At 42.5% G+C, this 24,462-nt stretch overlaps 3 protein-coding genes across 3 annotated transcripts; 1 reads left to right on the top strand and 2 right to left on the bottom strand.

The window, feature by feature from the left end:
- Positions 1-455: 455 nt before the first annotated feature.
- buc2l (bucky ball 2-like) lies at positions 456-5,618 on the bottom strand. Its single transcript, XM_058638949.1, has 4 exons — positions 5,258-5,618; positions 2,262-4,346; positions 1,966-2,076; positions 456-1,681 (listed from the first exon to the last, which is right to left on the bottom strand). The coding sequence occupies exons 1-4, from the start codon at positions 5,523-5,525 to the stop codon at positions 1,653-1,655; spliced, it is 2,493 nt and encodes an 830-aa protein (XP_058494932.1). The 5' UTR covers positions 5,526-5,618; the 3' UTR covers positions 456-1,652.
- A 990-nt stretch (positions 5,619-6,608) lies between these two features.
- buc (bucky ball) lies at positions 6,609-11,248 on the bottom strand. The gene is made up of 7 exons (XM_058631427.1): positions 10,790-11,248; positions 10,540-10,692; positions 8,288-9,730; positions 7,900-8,001; positions 7,158-7,247; positions 7,021-7,081; positions 6,609-6,925 (listed from the first exon to the last, which is right to left on the bottom strand). The coding sequence occupies exons 1-6, from the start codon at positions 10,794-10,796 to the stop codon at positions 7,053-7,055; spliced, it is 1,824 nt and encodes a 607-aa protein (XP_058487410.1). The 5' UTR covers positions 10,797-11,248; the 3' UTR covers positions 6,609-6,925; positions 7,021-7,052.
- A 942-nt stretch (positions 11,249-12,190) lies between these two features.
- On the top strand, positions 12,191-24,001 carry kbtbd2 (kelch repeat and BTB (POZ) domain containing 2). Its single transcript, XM_058631416.1, has 4 exons — positions 12,191-12,367; positions 14,499-15,118; positions 18,891-19,056; positions 19,487-24,001. Exons 2-4 carry the CDS (start codon positions 14,946-14,948, stop codon positions 21,044-21,046), a joined length of 1,899 nt encoding a protein of 632 aa, XP_058487399.1. The 5' UTR covers positions 12,191-12,367; positions 14,499-14,945; the 3' UTR covers positions 21,047-24,001.
- The last annotated feature ends 461 nt before the right edge of the window (positions 24,002-24,462 follow it).

The raw sequence follows: 24,462 nt of genomic DNA, 5'->3' as shown, positions 1-24,462 counted from the left end.
GTCTGGCCTCACCTCTCCCCTTCTGCTGCTGCATATTGTGGGAGAGGTACGTAATGTGCGCTTGTGTGATTTGTGTATTGTTTAGCATTGTCATTATGCATATATGGAGATTACCATGCTAAATTTGACACAGTGTACATGTTTATTTTATGGAGGGCATATTTCCCTTTCACATGCTGATAGTTTTCTTTTACTTGCCTTGTAGAAACTACCTCCAAAAGATATTCATTGTACAGCGAATTCTTCACAACGCAGACCACAAAACTACACCGGTTACACTGACAGTGGTAGGTTTTATTAGTAAAACAAATTAAATTACAATTAAAAAATGTTTGATAAATTAAAATGAGAAGTTCAGAAAGAAAAATACTAAATATACATGACTTTATTCTCAAAATGTAACAAATCATTGGGAATGCAGAGTCAGCGTTCACAAACTTGTTTGTTTTTTTTCATTATTATATTGCTATACTTTTTTCCCCACCATCTCCTACATATTTCAACCAATTCTAAACAACTTAAAAACTTAAGATTGTCCATGGCGACAGCCCATGTTTTCAATTCAGGCGGTTTAAGTATTCAAGTCATAAAAGGGAGGTAAACATCACCAAATGTTTGTACCAAATTATTTACTATTCTGTAAGTTCAAAAAACAAACCACTCAGTCTCCCACATCAACCCCCATAGCGAAACATCAGTGGACACAGGAGCTGCTGGTCCACTGCTGTCTCGTGTGGTCACTTTGTGTCACTGAGGTTAACCTGAATTAAGTTTTTAAAACACAAAAGTGACAAAATAAAACATTTAAACTTAGTGATGAGGCAGCAGTGGATCAACACCTTCTGTGTGTTGTCACGGATTTTCTCTATGGGTTTGGATTGGGAGAGCGAGTGGTTTATAAACTTCAGTTTCCTGCTGGAAAAGTCTAACACTGAGATAAAACAGTACACATATTTTTCAAAAGACATCGTAGACTGACAGGTGTAGATGCAATCGGGGAACTCATTACAAATAAGAGGGGATACATTTCTGATTTACCAGTTTATCCCATTTAAATTGCAGTAAAAATGCAACACATGTATTTACACTGGTTTCAAATGAAGCAACCTTACTTTTCCTTAGTTGTTTTTTTCAAAAAAATATCGTATTAGTCAATAAAAGGTCACACTGTTATCAAAAGGTCACAGGTTTGATTCCCTGGCAGCTGCTGTGCAATCAGTGACATGGACTGAGCAGTCATTCCTACATTAGACAGTCAGTTATGAGTCTCATGCCAATATTTGCAGTCTTATATTCAGGATTTACATTACATTTACATTACATTTGACTTATTTTATATGCACAACATGACTGCTTCATTTGCCATGACTGTACATTGGCAAACAATCATGTTGTGCATATAAAAACAGTTCCATCTAGTGGACAAATATAGTTACTACAGCATTCATTGTACAAACAACACTTGAAGAAACCAAGAAAAATACAAAAACGTTATAATAAATTTTGTGTTTATTTAAAGGTTAATAAATAGTGAACAGTGATTTTTCCTTTGTACAAATATTTAGTGAAATAAATTATAAATTAAAGTGCATACAACATTTTTAAAAAGTGCTTTTTTTTCCCCACATTGTGCTCTTGTGCAAAAAAAAAAATCAGCATCGTGTGTCTTTTCTACGTGTTCCTGCAAGAAAAACACAATTTAATTAAATACAAGATGTCATAAGATTATGATAAAAGCTTCAAAAACAGGTCAGCAATAATATACATATACACACACACACACACACACGGGGGGGGGGGGACGCAGCTAAATAAATTAATCTGTAAAACCAAATAGAGAAACACATTTCCTGCCTTTTAACAATTTCTTCATTATCCTACTTTAAAAATAGTTATAATTTGGTGTGTGTGTATATATATATATAAAAAGAGTTGGATTCAAGTGACAAAAACAATCAAACAAACCTTGTGATTTCTTGTGTTTGTTCCAGTGCTGTGATCTGGCTTCATTCTTGGAGACATCAACATCAGGGTTAGGCATCACTGCTTTCCATGACTTCTCCGTTGAATGAGGACCTGCGATGATACAAATAACATAAGACAGTTAGCGATACTGGATTGCCAACTAGTTCAAATGGGCAAATTAACAAATGACAGGGACCAAACTTGGCTAATATCGTACTTCACGTTCCAAACATGCAGCTATGTTATGAGCAAAGACCTTTAAATCCTGTAGAAAACTATGATAGTCACTTTCTTACCATTTTGCCATCTGTGCGTCAGGTACATTTGATCCATGCTCCTCCATTTCTCCTGAAGGGAAATGGGCGACACACAGTTTTCGTCCATTTCACGCATGTTGTTGCCGTGGGGACAGGAGCGCAGCCGCTCCCATGCGACAGCCTGATGTTGTGGGTCGTTACACACACAGTTCTTCTCCCTCAGTTTGGGGTACGTCATCGCTGCAGGGAACTTCTCCAAGTTCTGCTTGGAGGCCAGTGGCCTCTTAAAGTCTGCAAGCTTCCTGGGGTCATTGCCTGGCCTCAATTTTGGGCCCCTGCGACACAGACTGTTCTCAGAACATTCTCCCTCAGTATCATGTCCATTATGAAGACAACGAATAACAGGATTGGAGCCTTTTCTAATCAGTTTCTTGGTGTGAAACTTACACGCCTCACACGTCGGTACGAGTGCGTCGTTCCACTGTTGAAGTGGGACAGCTTTTCGCTTCGAGCTCCCGCCATCGACTCCCGCACCGGCAGATGTGCAGATCCGTCGTTTTGCCAAACACCTGGAGCAAAGTCGCTCCCTCTTCGACGCATACGAGGAGAATGAATTCTCATTGAAGTTCCTTCTGAGGCAGCATTCGTGGTCCGAGAGGCTTCGCCGATCCACCTTCTCTTTGGGTTTGAACCGCTCTTTTGGTTTGCGAACACCAAGTTGTTCTTTGTATTCAAGCTCTAGTTTTCTTCGTCGAGAGGGAACGTCCAAACCACAGTTGCTCACGGGTTTGCACAGCTTTTTGGGAGTTGGTGGCATCTTGCTACAGTAGTAGACGTTATCAAAGTCAGCGAGCCAGCTACTTGAGGGGAGGTAGGCAGGCAACGATTCAAATGAAGTGTCCTGGAAGTCTTTTTCTCTCTGTTGGTCTCCATTTCCCCTGAGAGGGGAATTAACCAACAAATCACGCGCAAGATCCACCTCTGCTGTGTGTATCAGTTTGGTCATAGGAATTTTCTCTGCAACATCCATCGCAGAGCAGATATTGGATTCTGACACCAACTCATCCATCTGTCTAGGGACCATATCCTCCAGTGCATTCTCCACCAGAGGAGGCATCTCCAACATGGAGACTATCTCTTGTATCCGAGTTTCCTCTTTCATAGTGAGGACATCTTCCCGAGACACTTTGGCAAAGTGAGAGTCATTTCGGATCCGCGATTCAGGGGAGGGGATCAAGGTTTCCTCTGTCGACCACACGGTGGACTCCATCTTCTGCAGCTCCTCCAGATACTTGGGGTCGAAGGGCAAGTGGACAACTTTCAAATGGGCATTCTCTGAGCATTTAATCAGGTCATCCTCACTCCTCTTCTCAACATCACTGAGAGTAGCTACTTGAGATCCCAAAGTAGAAACCTCAGTGTCAGAGTCCATCTGATTCCTGGTCTCCTCAGGAGCAGGAGTGCCGTGTCCACCAACCAAAAGAATGTCTGGACAAGCTTGATGTGTCTGATCCGACTGCTCTATGGGAAGGTGTGGTCCGTCATCCTGCAGCATGCTGCCCTGGAGGACAGCGCTGCACTGGACTACATCTTGCGGGTACCTGTGGGACACTTCCGCAGTCTCATGGGAGTGAAGAAGTTGCAGCCCCACCGGTGTGGTGCAGCACTCGATCCTCACTTCCTCAGTCTGAATCACAAAGCCGCCGCCATTTGACGACATCCTGGTCGGAGAAGAGGGCACCACCAGATCTTTGAGCTCCAGAGAATGATTCCCTTTCTGCAAAATCAACGGTGGTGAGAGCATCTGGCTGGTGGGGCCACAGGGGGCGTCACTGCTGCAGACAGAGATACCACTGGTGGTTTCAGCGTCAGTGGAACCTGGCGTGCTGGTCCTCTGGGTTGCGGCCAGTGGCTCAGTCTGAACCTGAGAGCTGGTCATCTCTCTGGTCGCGCTGTTGTGTTGATAGCGGAACCTGCGGGAGTGATAGGCCATGGTCTGGTAATACTGGGGGTTGAGCATGCGCCTGTAGTCCATCAAGTGGAGATGGGTGTGAGGTACAACAAAGCCAGGGGGCTCCATGTATGGATTTGGCTGATAGTGGGGCATCATTGGCACTCCATAACCTGGAACAGAAGAAAAAAAAGAAAAAAACATTTAAAGCTAAATACATTTAGAGGATTATGCTGACATAAATCCAACAGATCATAATTCATTTTGGTTTCAATTTTATTGTGGTCAATTTGTGTTTGATTCTCAGTTTTTATATTGATGAAGTTTCTTATACATTAGAAATTTCTCCATCAACATTAATATAATTTAAATACAGCATGTGCCTCAAAACAAATTTGACCATACAGTACAAGCTGGATTGGACATAAACTTTTTTTTTTTTTTTTTTTTTTAAACAAGGTTAGCATTAGCTCCCTATAGATGACAAACAATCTTACATTCATAGTGTTATGTTAAAATATTCCAAACAATTTTGGTTAATAATAAACAAGGTATCATTGGCTCATTCAAATTCTAAACCTATTAGAAACCAGGCTAAAACATTAGCAAAACCGGAAGCAAAGACAGTTTAAAAACAAAGCTAAACGAGCATATGGATATATAAGGAGCTATATGCTAACATGTGTAGTGCACAATGGGGGGGAGGCTAGCATGCTAAGGTTTAGGCTGAAAACCAACAAATGACATACAATTGGGGCTAATATATGACCCAATGTTGTCACTAAAGCAGATGTCAAAAACATGCTAGTTTTCATGCTGAGTCTATTTATCTATCTATCATACTTGGTGGCCATTTTATTAGGCACACCTTTTCAACTGCTTGTTATTGCCAATAAATAAATGAGATGGAGGCAAATCAGAGCTGCTGAAGAATGAGGAAGAAAGGTCAGAAAGGTAATTTAAGTGCTGATAAACTGCTGAAGCTGTAACCGAAGACCATGCCTGGTGTCCTGTGTACCTAATAAAGTGGCATATTTGCAAGCTGGTGCGGATAATAGAGGTAACGCAGTTTTTGGTACGTTACCTAAACCATGGTAGCCGTAGTAAGGGTTGTAGGACATGGGTATGGGCACAGGTACCGGCCACTGCAGACTCTGCATGGGCACATACGGCTGTGAGGGCTGGACGTAGAAGAAAGGTTTGTGGTGCTGCTCCTCAGTGCGTGAAGCTCCTGAAGCTCCTGGGACTGCTTGACGTGCCCCTTGAACATGTTGCACTCCGTGTGCTGGGTTTGGACCCCGGTGGCCCAGACCAGAGTAAGAGTTTTGAAAAATCGACGTAGCTGCCGCCATCTCTAACAAAAGAGGACAATAGTCATGGAAACATTTACCTTCATGCAAAAAGATGATCCCTAACAAACCAACACTGCTTTCCAAGTATGATTTAAATTAGAAATCAAAGGTGTGGGCTGAAGAGGCGGACCTGTTTTTATCAAACTCTTCACTGATTGGCTACATTTTTCTTCCCAGGTGACGACTGTCCAATCAGAGCTTGGATTTAAAGCCAATGAAAAACGCTCACATTCCTCTGGTTCCCGTCCACTGTGGCATATCAGCTCCGCCCACTGTGGTAAATAAGCTCACCTGAGGAAGGACTCTAATCGCTCTAATCGAGATAGGAGAGAAAAGATAACTTACGGTGAAGTGAAACTTTGGGCTCACCATCATAGTGGGAGGTTAGGTTTTGGTGCATAGTGGCGCCTCCTGGTCTTTTGTAGCATCTTTTTTTACTGAGGTTGTTGCATAAAAACATAAAATTCATTGGATCTTTAACTTTTTTGGTGTTTTTAATAGTTATAATTCATATTATGAAATGTTTTCAGGTTCCTACGTAGAACATTTGCACCACAAGACAAATATTAAAACTATTCCCCTTTATGTGTTTACCTTTTAATAAACACATAATTTAACAAACATTCATTTCTTGTACTCTAAAGCATTTTTCTTAAGAAAAATGCAGATCAATATATGTTATGATTATTTTAATGAACAAACTACTGCCACCTAAGGGTTAGTAGATGAAGTACAGTCTTCATTTATGTGTTTTAGTCTATTATAGTAAAATGTATCAAATGATTATCACCCAGTCTTCAAATAAACATTAAATTGCATTTTTTTTATTTAAATAAGTGGAGTTTATTATGTTTACAATAACATAAAAGAACACAATTCTCCATTATTTCAGATTATGTCAACATTAGTGGACGATAGTCGATAAATCTGACATGTAATGCTGTTTTATACAGCATGTTAGGTCAATTAAATAATATTATACTATGTAATAGAATAATATTTAATAATTAGAGGTGAACTAATGAAATGAGTGTAAAATCTAGAGTAAGTAACACTTAAACAGATGGAACCTTTGCACTTTTATTCCTTCAGAAAAATAAAATAAACACACAATAAATTAAATAATGACATCATTTTATTGGACTGACCCCAAACAGTGGCACAACCTTTCAGCCCAACTGTGAAATCCAATAATCATGAAAAGTGCAAGGCAGTGTCACTGCAGAATTATATATACACACACGTATATTATTTTTTTTGGCTTTTTTACATTTAAATCTAACAAAAAAAAGAGGCTTTGTGTGCCGTGCATTTCACCTGGTGCTCTTAAGTGTTTTCATACACACACATAAACACACACACACACACATTATCCTGGAACATTTACACCTGTTGGGGACCTGAGGAGAGAAAAAACGCAATAATTCATTATTATTATTACATTTTAAAGTGTCAGTGTACTGTATGTGAGGAGTGTGTGTGGAGTTTCACCTACAGCTCAACACACTTTGTTCAGAAGTCCAGTCGCTAACATCTCGATTCTCTCATGGTAGAGCCTGTGTGTGAAAAGTTAAAAACATTGTAAAGTAATGCCGATTTAAATGTTTGTACTTCAGAGAAACATTAGAGCACCTCTCTCCCAGTGTAACGGTGGAGGCTCATCGTCATCATTGTCCTCGTCTCTCGGCCGGTGATACATCACTTTTCTCTGTGAGCTCATCTCTAAATAAACGGTAAAAACAAGCCAAATAAAAATGTTCACTATAAGTTAAGGGAGGACTGACTTTTATGAAGTGATTTCTTTATAAAGTGATTTCTTGAGACTGGAAACTGAGATTCACTCTCCCACAGCAAACTCTATAGAGAAAAATCAGTGATTTAAGATCACAGGGGACACGGGAGCTGCTGGTCTAGTGCTGCCTCGTGTGGTCAGTCTGTGTCACTGAGGTGAATCTGAATGAAGGATTTCAAAGCTGAAGTCACTAAAAGAGACATCTGACTCTGATGGAGGCAGCAGTGGATCAACAACTTCTGGGTGCTCTGATGTTAAAATCATTGATATTCTCTATGGGGTTTGGTGTGGGAGAGTGAATGGTTTACAGACATCAGTTTACTGTTGGAAAAGTCTGTCTAACAGTGAGATAAAGCTGCTTATATGTTTTAGCGGACACTGGTTTATTTAAGTATATTTGTTGAGTGGACAAAATCCGTTTCCCTGGCAGCCATTTTATCAACCAACATGAATTGTACTCTTGAAAGAGTCTATAAAGAAACAAGCTAAACTTTGACAAGTACAAAACTACAAAAACCAAGACCTTGTTGTGCTGCTGTTTCGTCAAAACTGGTTTAAATTTCGGGATCTTTTTTCCCCAACCTTGTCGTTGCGGAGGAGCCGTCTGTCTCCTTCTGGGAATCACATCGCCCTCTGTCCACCTGGTCTGGTCAGCAGGGGTCACGTCCTCACTGCAGTGTCCATCTATAAAAGAGTCCACATCGTTCTAACATGAAAGATTATTCACAAAAAAAAAAAAGAGGTCAAAGGTTTAAACCAGCAGAAATTGATTAAACTACCAATAAGTATGCTTGAATAAGCCTTTTATATGTTCTTTAAATACAGGTCTTGATGACCTTGGAGGCCGCTGTTTCATGTCTACAGCAGCCCAACAAAAGAACACTACTCTTATTGGTATGTGAAGGCCACCGTAGTTCCCTGACGTGTTTGCAAAAGTGAGGATTGAGTTACAATCTGGCTGAAAACTTACCTTGGCATGTTCTGCACTGCAGCTCACTGAGCAGCACCTCTGCGATCCCTCCTCCATCAGCTGATTCCTGCTTACAACGATCCAGACCTCCCTCCTGGTGGAATGGATCTGAAGGGTCTTTGTGCTGGCCCCTTTTGTACCAAGGTTTGCCCGTGTGTCTCGGTGGGACAGAGTGAGGCTTCCTGGCTGCAGTGTGCTTCCTCACGACCACTCGGACCGGCTGCTCGCACCCTCTTCCGTACCTGCTCTCCTCGTCAGAGTCTGCGGCTTCATCTCTGTATATGGTGGAATTGTGGACTCTGCTCCTCCCGGCGCCCTTTGCCATGTTCTTCCCGCAGCAGACGCACACAATCCTCTTCAAACCCGGCAGCCACTCGTCTTCTACGTCCTCGGCAGGTGCAGGGGACACTCCGATGACCTCGGAGAGCCTGTGACCCGTGTACACAGTCTTAGGGAAGAGATCTACGTCGTCGAGATCTGTGGAGATCATCTCATCTCTGGAGGAGAGCTCGTCAAGGGACGGACTGAGGACGCTCATGCGCTCATGTGTGGTCTGCATGGAGATGTAGTTGTAGAGGTAGGGGGCTGCAGGCGAGGAGAAGTGACCACCTCCTGCAGCTCCGGGCGTCAAAACACTCTCAAAGGGCAGCTTGAGGATCTGGAAGCTTGGATCAGGTTTGGCTGCATCCAAGGAAGAGGTCTGATGTTCCACCTTTGAGGCGCTGTTGGAGCTTTTAGCTTCTGTGATCACAGAAGAAGCCAGTGAGGACTTGAGGAGCTCCTCGGTGTCGCATTTGCGAGCACTTGCACCGGTCACTACAATGTCTGACTGGACATGTGCGACCTTGTCAAAGTGTTCAGCGCGTGCAATCTGCTGAAGCCCATGATGCTCCTCATGGACAGAGGAGCTATCGAGAGGCAACTCCTCTTCCAAGGCTCCTGACCAGCATCCATAAGGACTCAGGGTGTCCAAGCTCCTGCGGCTGGACTCACCGTCATACACCGCGGTGGTGGAGTCACTCAGTGTCACAGCTGGACACTCCAGATCGTCCGGCACCGACGGCAAGATGTGACCTTGCTCTTCACTTTTCTTCTCCTCTCCTGGAGAGAACATGCCTGAGGACTGGGAGGCGACTCCAGAGTCCAGTTCTCTGTCCGGGCCCTGTCTGAGATCGCTGGTTCGGATCTTGTCCAGACACTCAATGAGCTTGGTTATGGCATCACTGGGGTCGGTCTGAGCCTCTGAACAGGCCATTTCTCGACGCCCTTGATGCTGCAGGTGATGCTGCTGCTGCTGCTGCTGCTGCTGCCAGGCTGGAGCGTGGAACCGGGGCTCAAACATTCGCCTGTAATCGGCTGGATTAATCGGAGCAGGTGGGAAAACAAAACCAGGATACTGCATGTACTGGTATGGGTACATGCAGGGACGACTGAAGTTAAAACCTAGAGAAACAAAGACATGCGAGATGTAAGGTGATCAACGCTGAACAAAGTTCTTTAAAGAGATGTGGTTTCATGAGGTTCCGACACAGTCAAGGATGAACAGTTTGGTGGATCACGGACATAAATTGACTTTGTTTTTTTGAAATTTGTTTGATTCAATATTTTTTTTACTTTGATTTCATTTATCTAAATGATCTTTGCTGTCATTTCTACTTTGTCGTCTTTTTTGTTCGTCCTATATGTTGTTCATTTAAACATTTTAGCCTCTTAATTAAAGGCCCACCTAATTAAATCTATGATATCTTTTAATGTATTTGTAAGTTTATGTCACACAAGTCTGTTATGAACTCTTCCTGCTCCCATTCCAAATCCGAGAGAGAATATCAAAAAAATTTTAGCTCACAAGGACACAGGAGCTGCTGGTCTACTGCTGCTATCATTAGTATTAGTACCTAAACAGTCACTGAGGTGTAAATCTGAATAAAGGTTTTCCAATGCCGAAGTGACAAAATAACACATTTGAAGTCAGTGATGGAGGCAGCAGTGGATCAACAGCTCCTATGTGCTGTGATGTTAAAACCACTGATTTTCTCTATGGGCTTCGGTGCTGGAGTGTTAGTGGTTCACAAACTTCAGTTTCTACCTCAGAAAACGATGTCTAACAGAGAAATATAGCAGCAAACATTGTGGACTTAATCTGGCATTGATTTCGAAGAAGACAAAATCAGTTTTTCCCTTGTTGTCCCCACTGGCAGCCATGTTTCCATGTCTCAGGACCTAATTTCAGCAAGGTTTAAACACGTTAATACCTCCAGGCAAACCATAGTGATTGTACGGGTTGTTCATCTGCCATTGCTGGTACAGGTAATAAGGTTGAGATGGAGGCTGGACGTAGAAGAAAGGTCTGGGGTGTTGAGTTCTCTGTTGTCCACTCCCGTATGTGTGCGGCTGCTGGCTTCCATCTGCAGCACGAGGAAATATCACAACAACAAAATATCAAAACTATAACTCTGTAAAAGCTCATTTTACACTTCAATGAATGAACTTTAATTACTTTACCGTCCATGTTCACGGTCACGTTCTTGCTCAACCTGTCAGAATAAAATGCCGACGATGACAATGATAAACATAAACCCTCAGCTCCTGGGAAAAATAAAGTCAAGCTTTTTCTTTTTCTTGTACTTAACTCACAGTCTGTTTTCCTATCAAACAAACTGAAGTGAAGAAAAAGCTTCTCTCTCTCGCTCTCAGCTCACCAGACTGACAAAGACACAGATTCTCCTCTAATTAGTCCAACAGGAAACACCTGCTGCTCACCCTGAACCTGGTCCACATCAAGCATCAAAGTTTGAAATAAAACAACAACAAATGGAGGGGAAAAAATGAAATGAGTTATAAAATAATTTATAGCAGTAGCATTCTCTTTTCTTTAGGTAAAAACTTTAGAGAAAAGCACTTGTTTTTATGGAATATACACACACCACATACAGTATATATATATATATATATATATATATATATATATTTTATACTTAGAAAGTAATCGTCATTTGTTAAGTTTTAATATAATAACATATTAGAGCTGCAACTAAGTGTCATTGCCATTTTAATCTGTCATGTGCCTTTATGTAACTTATCTATTGACTGATTTTTTTATATACTAGCTTATTTTTTCCTGCCCCTTAATGTTTACCTGTTGAATCTCTCAGATGTTAGGGTGTTTTATTTTCTTTAATTTTAAAATGGATTAGGGCCACATTAGGGCCAAATTTAAAAAAAAAAATGTTGGGGGAAAAAGAAGAAGCCAGAATTTTGAGGAAAAAAGGTCAGAATTTTGAGGAAAAAGTCAGAATTCCGAGAAAAAAAGTATTTTTTCCCCTCAGAATTCTGGCTTTAAGAATTAAATTGTTTGTTTCCAAGAGATTCAAATGATTCAATTCATTTATTGTCATTTCAACACACATTAAGACAAAATTGCAGTCTCTCTAGAACCCGGTCAGCCCAAACATTACGAAAAGAACAAACAATATTGAACTTAAAAATGTAAACATTAAATTAAACCTCTGGGTGTAAGGTGCTATGTGTGACTATAAAAGATTTTATAATAATAGAATAAGAAAAATTAAATCGAAAGATTACAGAATACAACATTAAAAAAAGAACTAAAACCGTGGTAACTTGTGGCTTGACGGTACTGAGGTAGTGTATAAATAAATTAGTGCAAAGGATGAGGATTAGTAAGTAAAAAATGTATATATTAAAAAAGAAATGTCTGAATTTTGAGAAAAAAGTCAGAATCCCAAATTCAAACAAAATCAAAAAATAAAATAAAAGCCAAAATTCTGAGAAAAAAGTCAAAATTCTGACGTCATGTTTTCATATGTGCGCGTCTGTCCGACAGAGGTCGCTAGCGGGCCTCTTAATGTGTGCGCATGCGTATTTTCCTAATTTGGCCTCTGGTCTTTCAGGCGCTTATGATGCGCTGAAAGGTTGTCCGCTGCTCGGCGCTTCTCCTCAACCGTTTAATGTCTAATTTCGGCTTCGGGCGCTTACTTGGCAACTTTGTGCGGACAGGAAAAGCCTCGGCTACGGTTGAGCGTGTGAACGGTGACCGCGGCGGAGTCTGGATGTTCGCAGGTAGCCAGCTTCCGTTTATGTAGCTCTTTTAGCTTAAGTGGTGCTAGTTAGCAGCGTGACCGCTCTGTAATGTTTGTACCAGTGCTGTTTTTGTGTCTCTTATTTTGTCCCGTTTTAGATAAACGTAACAGATAATGTGATGGTGTCAGATGCTCGAGTGTGTTACGACCTGCTGGCGAAGATGCTAGCGCGTTAGCCGACACCGTCACTGTGATGTGGAGGGAAGCTAAAGTCCGCTAACTCGCTGCAGCGATATAACATGACACCGACGCTAACTGATCACACACATTGATCAAAAACAGCAATAAAAGCCACACATGTGATGAAATTATTTGACATAAAGCTACAGAGAATTTGACAAATCTCAAGTAAACCCAAGCGTGCGTGTTTTTTTTAGACTGGGTTTGTTTTGGACATGGTGGCTAACGGTGACGTGCTAACTGTAGTTAGCTAGTATCAGACTAGTTCTGGGAATTGTATGCGTTTACCTCTGTTCTAACCAAATAATGTACATCCTTATGTGTGTGTAAAACATGTTTAATGGTCTTCTTGAGTGTGTAGCGTGAAGTTAACGCGTTAAAATGGATCAACGTTGGTTTTAACATTTATACACAGTCTGTAAATTATGTTAAAATCGCACCCATTACTATTCTTAAGCAAAACAATGACTCATACAGTGTCCCCTTATGTATTTAAAACATGATAATAGGTGACTAATATCGTTGGTAGGCATGAGTGAGAGTCTGGGTGTGTTACCAGCAGATCTGAATCATCGCTGTGTGTTGATGGTTCAAAAATTCATCCATGCAAACCACCTGTATTTTAAAAGTTAATCTGAGAGCTAGATACAACACTCAATGTTATTTAACTTATTATTGGGGTTATTTTTTGACCTGATGCCACATGTGGTAGCTGCAGTGCTTCAGTATTGTTCTGCATCAGGTCTGTATTCTGTGTTCTGCTGCTGCTGCTTAAAGCCGGTGAAAGCTCACTGTGTCATGGTTTCCTGCCAAGAAGCACAAAGATGTTTGGGGCGTCAGCAGAGGAGCTCGATTCTTCTTACAGCTAAACACCTTTCTTTGCCAACTATTTTCACAATTAATCGAATATTTGTTGTAGGGCTGCAATGACGATTTGATTATTTATCAGTTACTAAAACACATTGTCATGTTTCCAATTTTTCAGCTTCTTAAATGTGAATCTTTTATGGTTTCTTTACGCCATATAACAAAAAGAAATCATTAAAACTGAAATAATAATTAGTTGTAGCCCTAAAATTTTGATCAGTGTTTCCCCAAGCCTCTAAATAATGTTGTTCTCAAATGTCTTATCTGTCCACAAACCAAAATCAGTATTAATGATTTCCTTTTGTTTTATTGAGCAAATAAACCATAAATATTCACATTCAAGAAGCTGAAAAATCAACTGTAGTTTTATGTAGAATAATTGCAGCCCTCTATCTTATTGACTTTATCTTCTTTAGCCATAATATTATTGTTTTACATATTGTAGATGTGTTAGTGTGTTTTGTCTCTGTTATAACAGCACTGTAAAGTTGGATAGTTGGGTTAATTCATAATGTATGCGATCGGTAAATATCGTACTTTATTAATAGTAAAGCTAAGCCAATACAATACTGATCAGTCCAATATAGCGAAAAATCTGAGGAAACCGTCCCAAAAAAGCTGAACTAGCATTTCATTATTTCAGTACGGACTAAAAATGTAAATATAAGCGGAACAGCATTTTGACTGAGTCATGTTGAAGTTTATTTAATTTTTATGGAAGTAGATTATTTGTAACAGTTTTGCTTTTAAAATGGCTGATTGTGGCCAAAGAGGTATAAACAGTGTAATAGTTTAAAATGGTGGTTCTCGACACTCACCGATGAGTCATGGTTTTTTTTTTTCTGGTTTCTTTGCTCCAAATCACCAAGAAATCATTAAAACTGACATTTGACAACATTATTTAGAGTTTTGGGAAATGCTGATCAGCACAGATTAAGTGGTCATGAAAAGACTTGTGAGTTGCAGCCCTAATTCTTCTATTAAATTCTAAATTTAGTTGGATTTCTTCTCCATGTCCCGCTAATTTCCACATGTTTTGTGCTTTTTTATTATGTTTGTTTCAGACGAGCACTGATGTAGCGGTGTTGTGACGGTCGTCACGTTCCTCTCTACCTCCGGTGCCCCAGTGCCTCACTGCATGACCTCAGACAACACATGTACCTACGAGGGTGAAAATCCTCCCCTTCCTCTCAACTCCTGACTATCACACTCGGTTTCCACGGACCCCGGAACCTTCTCGTCTCGTCTTTCAGCTCATCTCCAGAAGAAGGAGCTGCGGAGAGTGTTCTTGTTCTGCACACAGGAGTTAAACACCTCCACTTGAGCCGGTGGAGGTGTTGAGGAGCTGCTGCCTCGGGTTTACCCTCTCGTATCTGCCAGAGGTTTACCCTCTCGTATCTGTAAAGGTATAGATAGGTATTTTATTTAATTTTTTCTCCTGGTTGGTTTGTGTCCGGTTCTGCCGGCCGTGTGACTGTTCAAAACTGGGGCGCGATTCATGGGATGCAACCATGTCGGATCTCAGTGAGCGCAGGCCGGTCAACACGGACTACGCTGTCTCCCTGCTGGAGCAGCTCAAGTTCTTTTACGAACAGAAGTTACTGACTGATGTTGTGCTGCTGGTGGAGGAAACAGAGTTCCCATGTCACAAGATGGTCCTGGCCACATGTAGCTCCTATTTCAGGTAAGTGCACCACAGCATTATCACCTCCCCCCACACACACTGCTCTTGTTGTACATCGGGTTGGGGGGGGGGGGTTGCTGTTTTTTTCTTTAACGAGCCGATTGTGACCACGCTGCCTCCTTCAGTTTCAATAAATAATGCAGTGTTGGGGGTTTTTGTGCTTAAAGACGAGAGTTATTCCCTGTCACAGTGTGGGTGTTTGTCGAGGTGTAGGTACATTGTCATCGTGCGACACCGTTGTTATGTATGGAAGTGCTCACCTCCTACTGTTACAATGAATAATGCACCGCACTGGAGAGCGAGTGTCAGAGTATAGTGCCACCCACACTATACGTCGAGGACGGAAAATAAGGAGGCGATGTTTCCTTTCGAGTGATTGTTCCGGTTTATGATGTAGCGACACAAAAAGCTAACCTAATAAAATCTACTTCGGCCTCAAGCTATGATCGCATAACAATATATTTTTTGTTTAATCTCTAAGATGGACAGTCTTTTTACTGTTCTGCTCCCACACCAAACTCCATAGAGAAAATCTGCGATTTAAGGCCACAGGGACACAGGAGCTGCTGGTCTACTGCTGCCTCGTGTGGTCACTTTGTGCCACTGGGGTAAATCTGATCCAAAGATTTTAAAGGCAAAAGAAAAAAACCTCATGATCAAAAAACCTCAAATCAACATTTTTCAAAACGTTGTTGACTAAGTTGGTCTATATTTTATTAGGTGAACCTTTTTATGAATCAGTGAAATGGCTCTCTGACATTCAGCTGCCTACTCAATTATTGTATAGTAATACATTCTGAAGCTAACAGACCTTTAATGAAAGAAAAAACATTGAATTAGTTGTTATTTTGTGGTCTTTCTCGTATTTTAATTCAAAGCTGACGTCGGCTCCGCACCTTTTGTCTACCAAATGTGTTTTTCCTTGTGTGTCGCAAGGGGTGTACACATCGCAGGCAGCTCTGACCATGTGTCTTAACGTTATACAACCACACACACACAAAAGAACTCTCCCTTTGTAACGGAGAGGCTCAATTTGCCATCTTTGATGTGGTTCCACACAGAACAAAACGAAGTAGTCGCTAACCTGTAGCACCACAGACGTTTATCCCTGGAGGCCCCTGGGAGGCCTCATTTGTACTCGCAACATCACATAATAAGTGTGTGTGTGTGTGTGTGTGTGTGTGTGTGTGCTGCGGTAAATGTATAAAGAGCAGCAGCAGCAAATGGATAAAGAGCAGCAGCAGCAGCCTCAGCTCTGGGAAGAGTCCATCTGTACAAGACGGGGGCTCATGCAGCATTTCGGACACGTTATCTACCTCGCTGACTGTCTCAGCCCCTCCCTTTACTCCCTCCCTCCCTCGCTACACACACACACACACACACACACACACACACACACATGCATTCCAAGAAAAGGTCTGGACGACTTGACGTCCCCGCCGCTTCTCACACACTCGCTATCTGGTGCGAACATGCAAAGCATTTCCCCTCGAGGGTTCAGAGGTGTTGTCGTGTTTCCTCTAAACTGCGCCATCCCTCTTTTTTCCTGCTGCTCTGCTGCTGCGTCTCCTCCCTCCTCCTCCCCCTTCCCCACTCACACACGTTGCTTCAGAGAAAGTGGGGGAGACGCTGGGACTCTGGAGGGAGCTGGTGTTTGTGGGGGAAAGTCTGGTCACGTAGGTCCTGGTAAGAGATGGAGAGGAAAAGGGAGGAGGGAGGAATGCAGGGCAGGGGTATGTATGCCTGCAGAGTTGCGTAATCCAGGCTGGCAGGTTTAGTCCCCACTGTGATCGACACACACTCCCCAAAGTCCCTGTTCAGCAGCGGAGGGCTGTTATGTAGACAAATTATCATGACTTCTATTGTCCAATTCCATCTAAAGTGAGTTTTTTTAATTAAAATTAACTGTACAAAGTCAAAATCATAGCCACAGTTGCCTTTTTTCATCAATGAATCTGCTCATTTCTTACTCAATTAACCATTTTCTTCACAAACTCACAGAGCTGCAACTAACAATTATTTCTATATTTGATTAAGTTGTTTGGGCCATAAAGTGTTAAAAAATGGTTGACAATTAATTAGTGATAATCTAGTAATTGGTGCAGCCCTACAACTATGGTTATAAATACAGTCTCTTTGACCTCTCGCTTGAACTTGGACATACAGTTCATAATGAGACTGAAAAGGTGGGTTTTCTAGACCATGTTCAGGGAGAACCAGCCTGAGACATGGACAACAACTAGAAACTGACATTTGTGTTGCCTTGTAAACGCTCTCCCACTCCAAACCCCATAGAAATAATGAGTGTTTTTAACATCACAGCACACAGGAGTTGTTGATCCACTGCTGCCTCCAGTTCAAATGTGTTATTTTGTGACTTCGGCATTTGAAATCCTTCATTCGGATCTGCCTCAGTGACACAAAGTGACCCCACGAGGCAGCAGAAGACCAGCAGCTCCTGTATCTGTGAGCTAAAATCACTGATTTTCTCTATGGAGTTTGGTGTGGGAGAGCGAGTGGTTCACAAACTTCAGTTTTCTGCTGTAAAAGTCTGTCTAACAGTGAGATAAAGACGTGAACATGTTCTTAAGATGTCGTAGACTTAAGCGACACAGATTGTTGTATCTTTTTAGTGTCTAAAATCTTGTTAATCATTGTGTGTTTGGCTCCAGAGATGAATGCAAATTCACTACGTGCTCGCCACGTGTTTTTAAAATATGAGTAATTGATGTAGTGAAAAGGATGTTTGAAGAGGCTGTGAGTCACTCTGAGAGCTGGAGAAGAGTAGGCAGCTCACGCGCACGCACGCACACGCACACACACACACACACACAGAGAGTCGGTGCTGAGTCAGCGACTCTAGTTCGAGGTCACCTGTCTGTGCCGGGTGTGGACGCGTGTTTGGTCGACAATGAAGATTCCTGTGAGTTTAGTCATCACATTCGCTCTAAATAAACCAAATAAATGAATGTTATAACATCTCTATATCACTAATTAGGGCAATATTATTGATAGTTTATCTAGACCATAACATGAGAGGAGATATAATCGTAGGTTCTTACCATGATTGAAGTATCTGTGGTGACTTTTTCCCGATTTTAAAGGCTGTTCTATTGATAATCATCATATAATATTGGGTAAGTTAGTGAAATTCACCAAATAATTAAATATTATATATATATTGATTAAAAAAAGTCATTTCTTTAATTTTAAGCCTAATTATTTGTGTGTTTAGCAGAATTTGACCATATTTATAGTCAATTTCCTAAAGAAGTGAAGCAGGTGTGATCTGAAATGAAAGGTAATAACAGTATTTTAAGCTTGTAATAAATAATACTGGACGGGTTCATTGGTTTTAAATATCTGTCTGTAAACAACACACATGCTGCTGCTTATTCATGATTTTAATGTTGCCTCAAGGCACCACTTAAAATAATAATACGCCTCTCATCTCTTAAGTGTTCTTGTATTTTAATACAGATACAAGTAATTAGTGATTAAAGAAGCAAGGAAACGAGGAAATATTCACATTAAACATACCAATACTGATTTAATCTATTTATAGATCACTCAAATATTCACATTAAACATACCAATACTGATTTAATCTATTTATATGTTTTAAATTCAGGTTATTTGATCACCTGTCGCAAATTTAATTTAGTCATTGAATATCACTCGATTTATCGGGGGTTTTCTTAAGGAAGTGCTCTTTCTGCGATCAGCTGTGCGTTAAATCACTACTTATTGTTTTGTTTTTTTGTTACTGCAGAGCGATGTTCATGAGCGGCCTCAGCGAGAGCAAACAGACCCACGTCCACCTGAGGAACGTGGACGCGGCCACGCTGCAGATCATCATCACCTACGCCTACACGGGCAACCTGGCCATCAGTGACAGAACGGTGGAGCCGCTGTACGAGACGGCCTGCTTCCTACAGGTCACTGAACTCACCGTCAACGCACACCACAAACATCTCCACACACTGAAGATACAGTATTTTGATTCATTTCAACATTAGACAAAACATTCCTGGACAGGAAGTGAGTGGCTTACAAACTGACGCAAAATGCAAGTTTCCAGTTTGAAAATTCTAAGTTTTAACGGCAAGAAAACGTTATAGACATGTTCTTAAAGATATGATAGACTTGAACTGGTTAATATTTTATTCGGTGAGCCTTTTGTTTATTGGTTAATATCTGTTTTTCCTTGTTTTCCATGTGTCAAGACCATACTTGAAACCCTCAACTATTCCTTTCAGTATCATTTGCACTTGATATACTGTATGGTGTATGGCCTTTTTTGTATGTGTTGATTCAGAGAGAACAGAACGTTCTGAATGAGTCTCTCTCTCTCTCTCTCTCTCTCAGGTGGAGGACGTCTTGCTGCAATGCAGAGACTATCTGGTGAAGAAGATAAATGCAGAGAACTGCGTCCGCATGCTGAGCATCGGCGACCTGTTCAGCTGCAGCGAGTTGAAGCAGAGCGCCAAGCGCATGGTGGAGCACAAGTTCCCCATGGTTTACCGACATGAGGCCTTCCTGCAGCTCTCGCACGAGCTGCTCGTCGACGTCCTGAGCAGCGACAACCTCAACGTGGAGAAGGAGGAGACAGTGCGCGAGGCGGCCATGCTGTGGCTGGAGTACAACATGGAGGCGCGCTCACAGCACCTGTCCTCCGTGCTGAGCCAGATCCGCATCGACGCACTGTCGGAGGTGACGCAGCGCGCCTGGTTCCAGGGTCTGCCGCCCAACGACAAGTCGGTGGTGGTGCAGGGCCTCTACAAGTCCATGCCCAAGTTCTTCAAGCCGCGGTTAGGCATGACCAAGGAGGAGATGCTGATCTTCATGGAGGCGCTGTCCGAGACGCAGGTGGAGGGCTACGTCATGTGCGAGTCGGTGCCCTTGGCGGTCGTGTGTTACAGCCCGCAGGCGGAGAAGGTCTACAAGCTCCGCAACCCGCCGGGCGACCTGCAGAAGGTGGGGACGCTCGTCACGCCCGACAACGACGTGTTCATCGCCGGCGGACAGATCTCGCTCAAGAACTCCATCACCAACCACGGGAAGAGCGGGAAGCTGCAGGCCATGTTCCGCTCGGTCGACAGCTTCTTCTGGTTCGACGCGCAGCAGAACACGTGGGTGCCCAAGACGCCCATGCTGTGCGCGCGCATCAAGCCCTCGCTGGTCTACTGCGACGGCTACATCTACGCAATCGGCGGCGACAACGTCGGCGGCGAGCTGAACAAGCGCACGGTGGAGCGCTACGACTGCGAGAAGGACGAGTGGAGCATGATGAGCCCTCTGCCCTTTGCCTGGAACTGGAGCACGTCCGTGGTGGCGCACGACTGCATCTACGTGATGACGCACGACCTCATGTACTGCTATTTCCCCCGCGCCGACACCTGGGTGGAGATGGCCATGCGCAAGACCAGCCGCTGCTTCGCCTCCGCCGCCGCCTTCGGCGACCTCATCTTCTACGTCGGCGGCCTCCACGTGGTCAGCAACTCCGGCATCCGCCTGCCCACGAGCACCATCGACGGCTCGTCCGTCACCGTGGAGATCTACGACGTCAACAAAAACGAGTGGCGCCTGGCCGCCAACATCCCTGCAAAGCGCTACTCGGACCCATGCGTGCGGGCGGTGGTGCTGCTCAACTCACTGTGCATCTTCATGCGTGAGACGCACATGAACGAGCGCGCCAAGTACGCCATCTATCAGTACGACGTGGAGCTGGACCGCTGGTACCTGCGGCAGCCCGTGTCTGAGCGCGTGCTCTGGGACCTAGGGAAGGACTTCCGCTGTGCGGTGGGGAAGCTGTACCCGTCCTGCCTGGAGGAGTCTCCGTGGAAACCTCCCACGTACCTCTTCTCCCCCGACGGGGCGGAGGAGTTCGAGGTGGACGGCGAGCTGGTGACGCTGCCTCACGTATAGCTCTTAACCTCCCCTCCATCGCCTCGCTGACTGAACGCGGGGGGACGAGCGCGGTCGGAGGGGAGTCGACGACGAGTTCCCCCCGAGGAAAAGGGTTTGACGTTTTTTCTGCGTCGCCGCGGGATTTTTTTCTGTTGGACGATGGCGGACTTCATCAGACGCAGCTGCTGCTGTCGAGTGATGGACGCGCAAAAAAAAGATGGCCCTTAAAGGGATAGTGCAGGTTTTTTGTTGTTTGTTTTTTGAAGTGTGGCGTGAACCACTCACTCTGCCACACCAAAGCCCATAGAGGAAATCAGTGATTTTAGCTCATGGAGACACAGGAGCTGCTGGTCAACTGCTGCCTCGTGTGGTCACTTTGTGTCACTCTGCTGTTTAAAATCATTTATTCGGATTAAACAAAGTCGCGTCATAACACATTTGAACTCCCTGATGGGGGCAGCAGTGAGTCAACAGCTCCTGTGTTCTGTGACGTTAAAGTCGTCGCTTTTCACTATGGAGTTTGGTAAAGGTGAAACTTCCTGTTGGGGGGAAAAAGTAAAGATATAAAATAATAATATTGGAATCATGGAAAAATAAATATGGGAATCATGTAAATTAAACGTAAGCGGACAAACACACACACACACGACACTTCAACAAAAACCTGTATTATGCCTTTAAAAAGATACTAGTAATCTGAAAATGTATATTTGTTTCTTTTGTTTCTGTTTTTTTCTTCTGTCATTTGTGACATCTGTTAGATATTATTACATCATACTGTTTCTACAATGTGATAATCTAAATGTCGATTTTTGATGATGATGCACTTAACTGCTAAACCTTCTCTGAATGACAATGGCAACTGTACCAAAACCTCCCTCCACCTCCACCCTCTAAATGTAGGCTTCCCTCTCTCCTCCTCCTCCTCCTCCTCTTCTTCTCACCACTGATAAAGGGATAAAATCCTCACCTTTACCTTTAGAGCATTAAACACTGCGCCATTAAAGTTTCACTCTGAAAAGTTCTCACGACTTTGTGGAGGAGAAGATGGTTACAGCAAAACTTAATATTAAGTTTGTTCACGTGCGGTTACCTGGACGCACAAATATGAGTTAGTTTGAGCAACAATCAGTGGAAAAAAATCGAAAATGATAAATTTCTGTCTTTTGGAGTGACGCGGATGATTATCGTCATTTAATGATTTTGTTCTATGAAGAGAAATTAGCTGAAAAAACATGTTTCAGACCAATAAAATCAATCAGGAAATGTTTTCCTGGTTCGTTAATGTCATAAATAAACTCATTGGGTTCTATATATATATATATATATATATATATATATGAATTCAGAAATATTTCGTAACTTAAAAGTGATGTTATTTTACGTTTCTGTTCAGAAAAACGTCAAAAGTATCTCGTTATTATTGATTAACGTGGACAAAAAACCTAAAATGATTCAAACGTACATTTTAGATCAACAGTATTTCCAGATTTTCACGTCGCTTGTTCTGTCGGATTAAGTAATTCTTCAATAATAGTCAATAATGATCTGTTCTGATAATAACTTCTTGTTCTGCAGATGATCTGTACGACTGTAATCCCATAAATTTACCACTTAAATCTCAAACCTACGACTTTATTCTTGTCAATTTGCGACTTTTTTCTCGTAAATTAAGACTTTGATCTCGAAGTCTGTTAATTTTTTCTTTTACTCAGTGTTGTAATACTCCGCCGTAGATCTGCGTGTCTTGATAAATCGTTGTTTTCGCTGCCTTTTTTTACATCATTTCTTTCCTGTCTTTCATTTGAAAAAGATCCAGTGGTGGCGACAACTAGTGGTCAGAGTGCAGACTGCAGTAAACAGTAGAGGCCATAGAAGAAGAAGAAGAAGAAGAAAGCCCTCTGCGATCTGTAAAGGCCACCGTAGTTTCTTGATTCAGATAGGTTAGTCCATTTGTGGTTGCACAAAATGGCCGCTGCCTTAAAGCAAGACCCCCACCCCACCCAAGGCATATTGAAGATTATGAGAAAAAAAACATTATTTTAAAGCACTTACAGACATACTTATTACGTTTACGAAATGTTCTACAATAAACCCTCACGTGAGACCTTTAAGCGTTAGATTAACAAACATTATTTGACATTTAAATCTGGTAAATGTTTGCGTTTCTCCACCAAAAAGCTTTTCAGAGCCGTCTTTAAATCCACGGAGACAAAAATCAATTCCTTTTATTTTCCCGTGGTGCGAGCGGAGGAGCAGCGTCCACAAAAGGGCGGCTGCAGGTCCGGTCGTCACCTCTCCTCCCTCGCAGCTCCACCCTCCTCCTTTGCCCCGACCCCGCCTCCTCAGCCTGTCCGTCACACAGGTCTTCCACACAGCCAGCATTTACGCCACCTCACTGTTCATCCATCGTCATGTGATCGTCACTTACTCACACACACACACTCGGTTCAAACGTTGGTTTCAGGCTCATGTATTTTTGATTTGTATTATTATTGTTATTATTATTCCCAAGCTGCTGAATTATATATATAATAAAATATATATTTTTCATATGTTATAAAAACTGTTCTAGTGTGGGGGAAAATAACCAGGTCTATTTTGTATTAGTGTCATTTTTTTATTATTTAATATCAGACATTACTGTAGTGTGATTGTGGGTAGAATTTTCCATTTTTCCTTTTTTTTTGAATATTGAGGATTCTTGCTGCTGATTGGTTGTGAGAGAAGAGGGCTGGCCCAGGGGCTGTTGCTACGGGAATCGTCCCGGCAACCACTAGCAGTAGTAGTAGTTGTAGTAGTGGAGGGGGAGGGGGAAGAGGCTCCTCCCCCCCTCGCTCTGACTTTACAAACATGAGCACAGGTGCTTCATGACAGAAACTTAACGAGCATGTCTGGCTGCATCATATTCCTTTGGCACTGTATTTTGAATGAACGTTAATTTATTAAAAAAACAACGTACCAAAAACCTTCCTGACGCTGAGTCACTGTTTCATTTCTGTCATCATTCGTGTTGTCATGGGAACTGTCCTGAATGTAGACGTGACATGACATGGCACTTGTTACATGACACGACATGGCAGCATATTCCGTGACAAGACGGCACTATACTACGTGACTCGGCAGGACATTACGTGACATGACATGGCACTTGTTACACGACACGACATGGCGGCATATTCCATGACGCAGCACATTCCGTGACAAGACGGCACTTTACTACGTGACTCGGCAGGACATTACGTGACATGACGCAGCACATTACGTGATGCGTGACACGACACGGCGCGTTAATTGACATAACACTATTACATGACACAGCACTTTACTAAATCACATAGCGCTGTATTACATGACACATCACTATAATATGTGACACGGCAGCACTTTCATGACGTATAGTGCTGTGTCCACAGCAGTTGATTGTTATATTG

The sequence above is a fragment of the Solea solea genome, chromosome 1 (assembly GCF_958295425.1).
Source record: "Solea solea chromosome 1, fSolSol10.1, whole genome shotgun sequence".
In the NCBI taxonomy this organism is placed as follows: Eukaryota; Metazoa; Chordata; class Actinopteri; order Pleuronectiformes; family Soleidae; genus Solea; species Solea solea.
The sequence above is the reverse complement of the archived record's forward strand: the minus strand, read 5'-3'. Positions and strand labels throughout refer to the sequence as shown.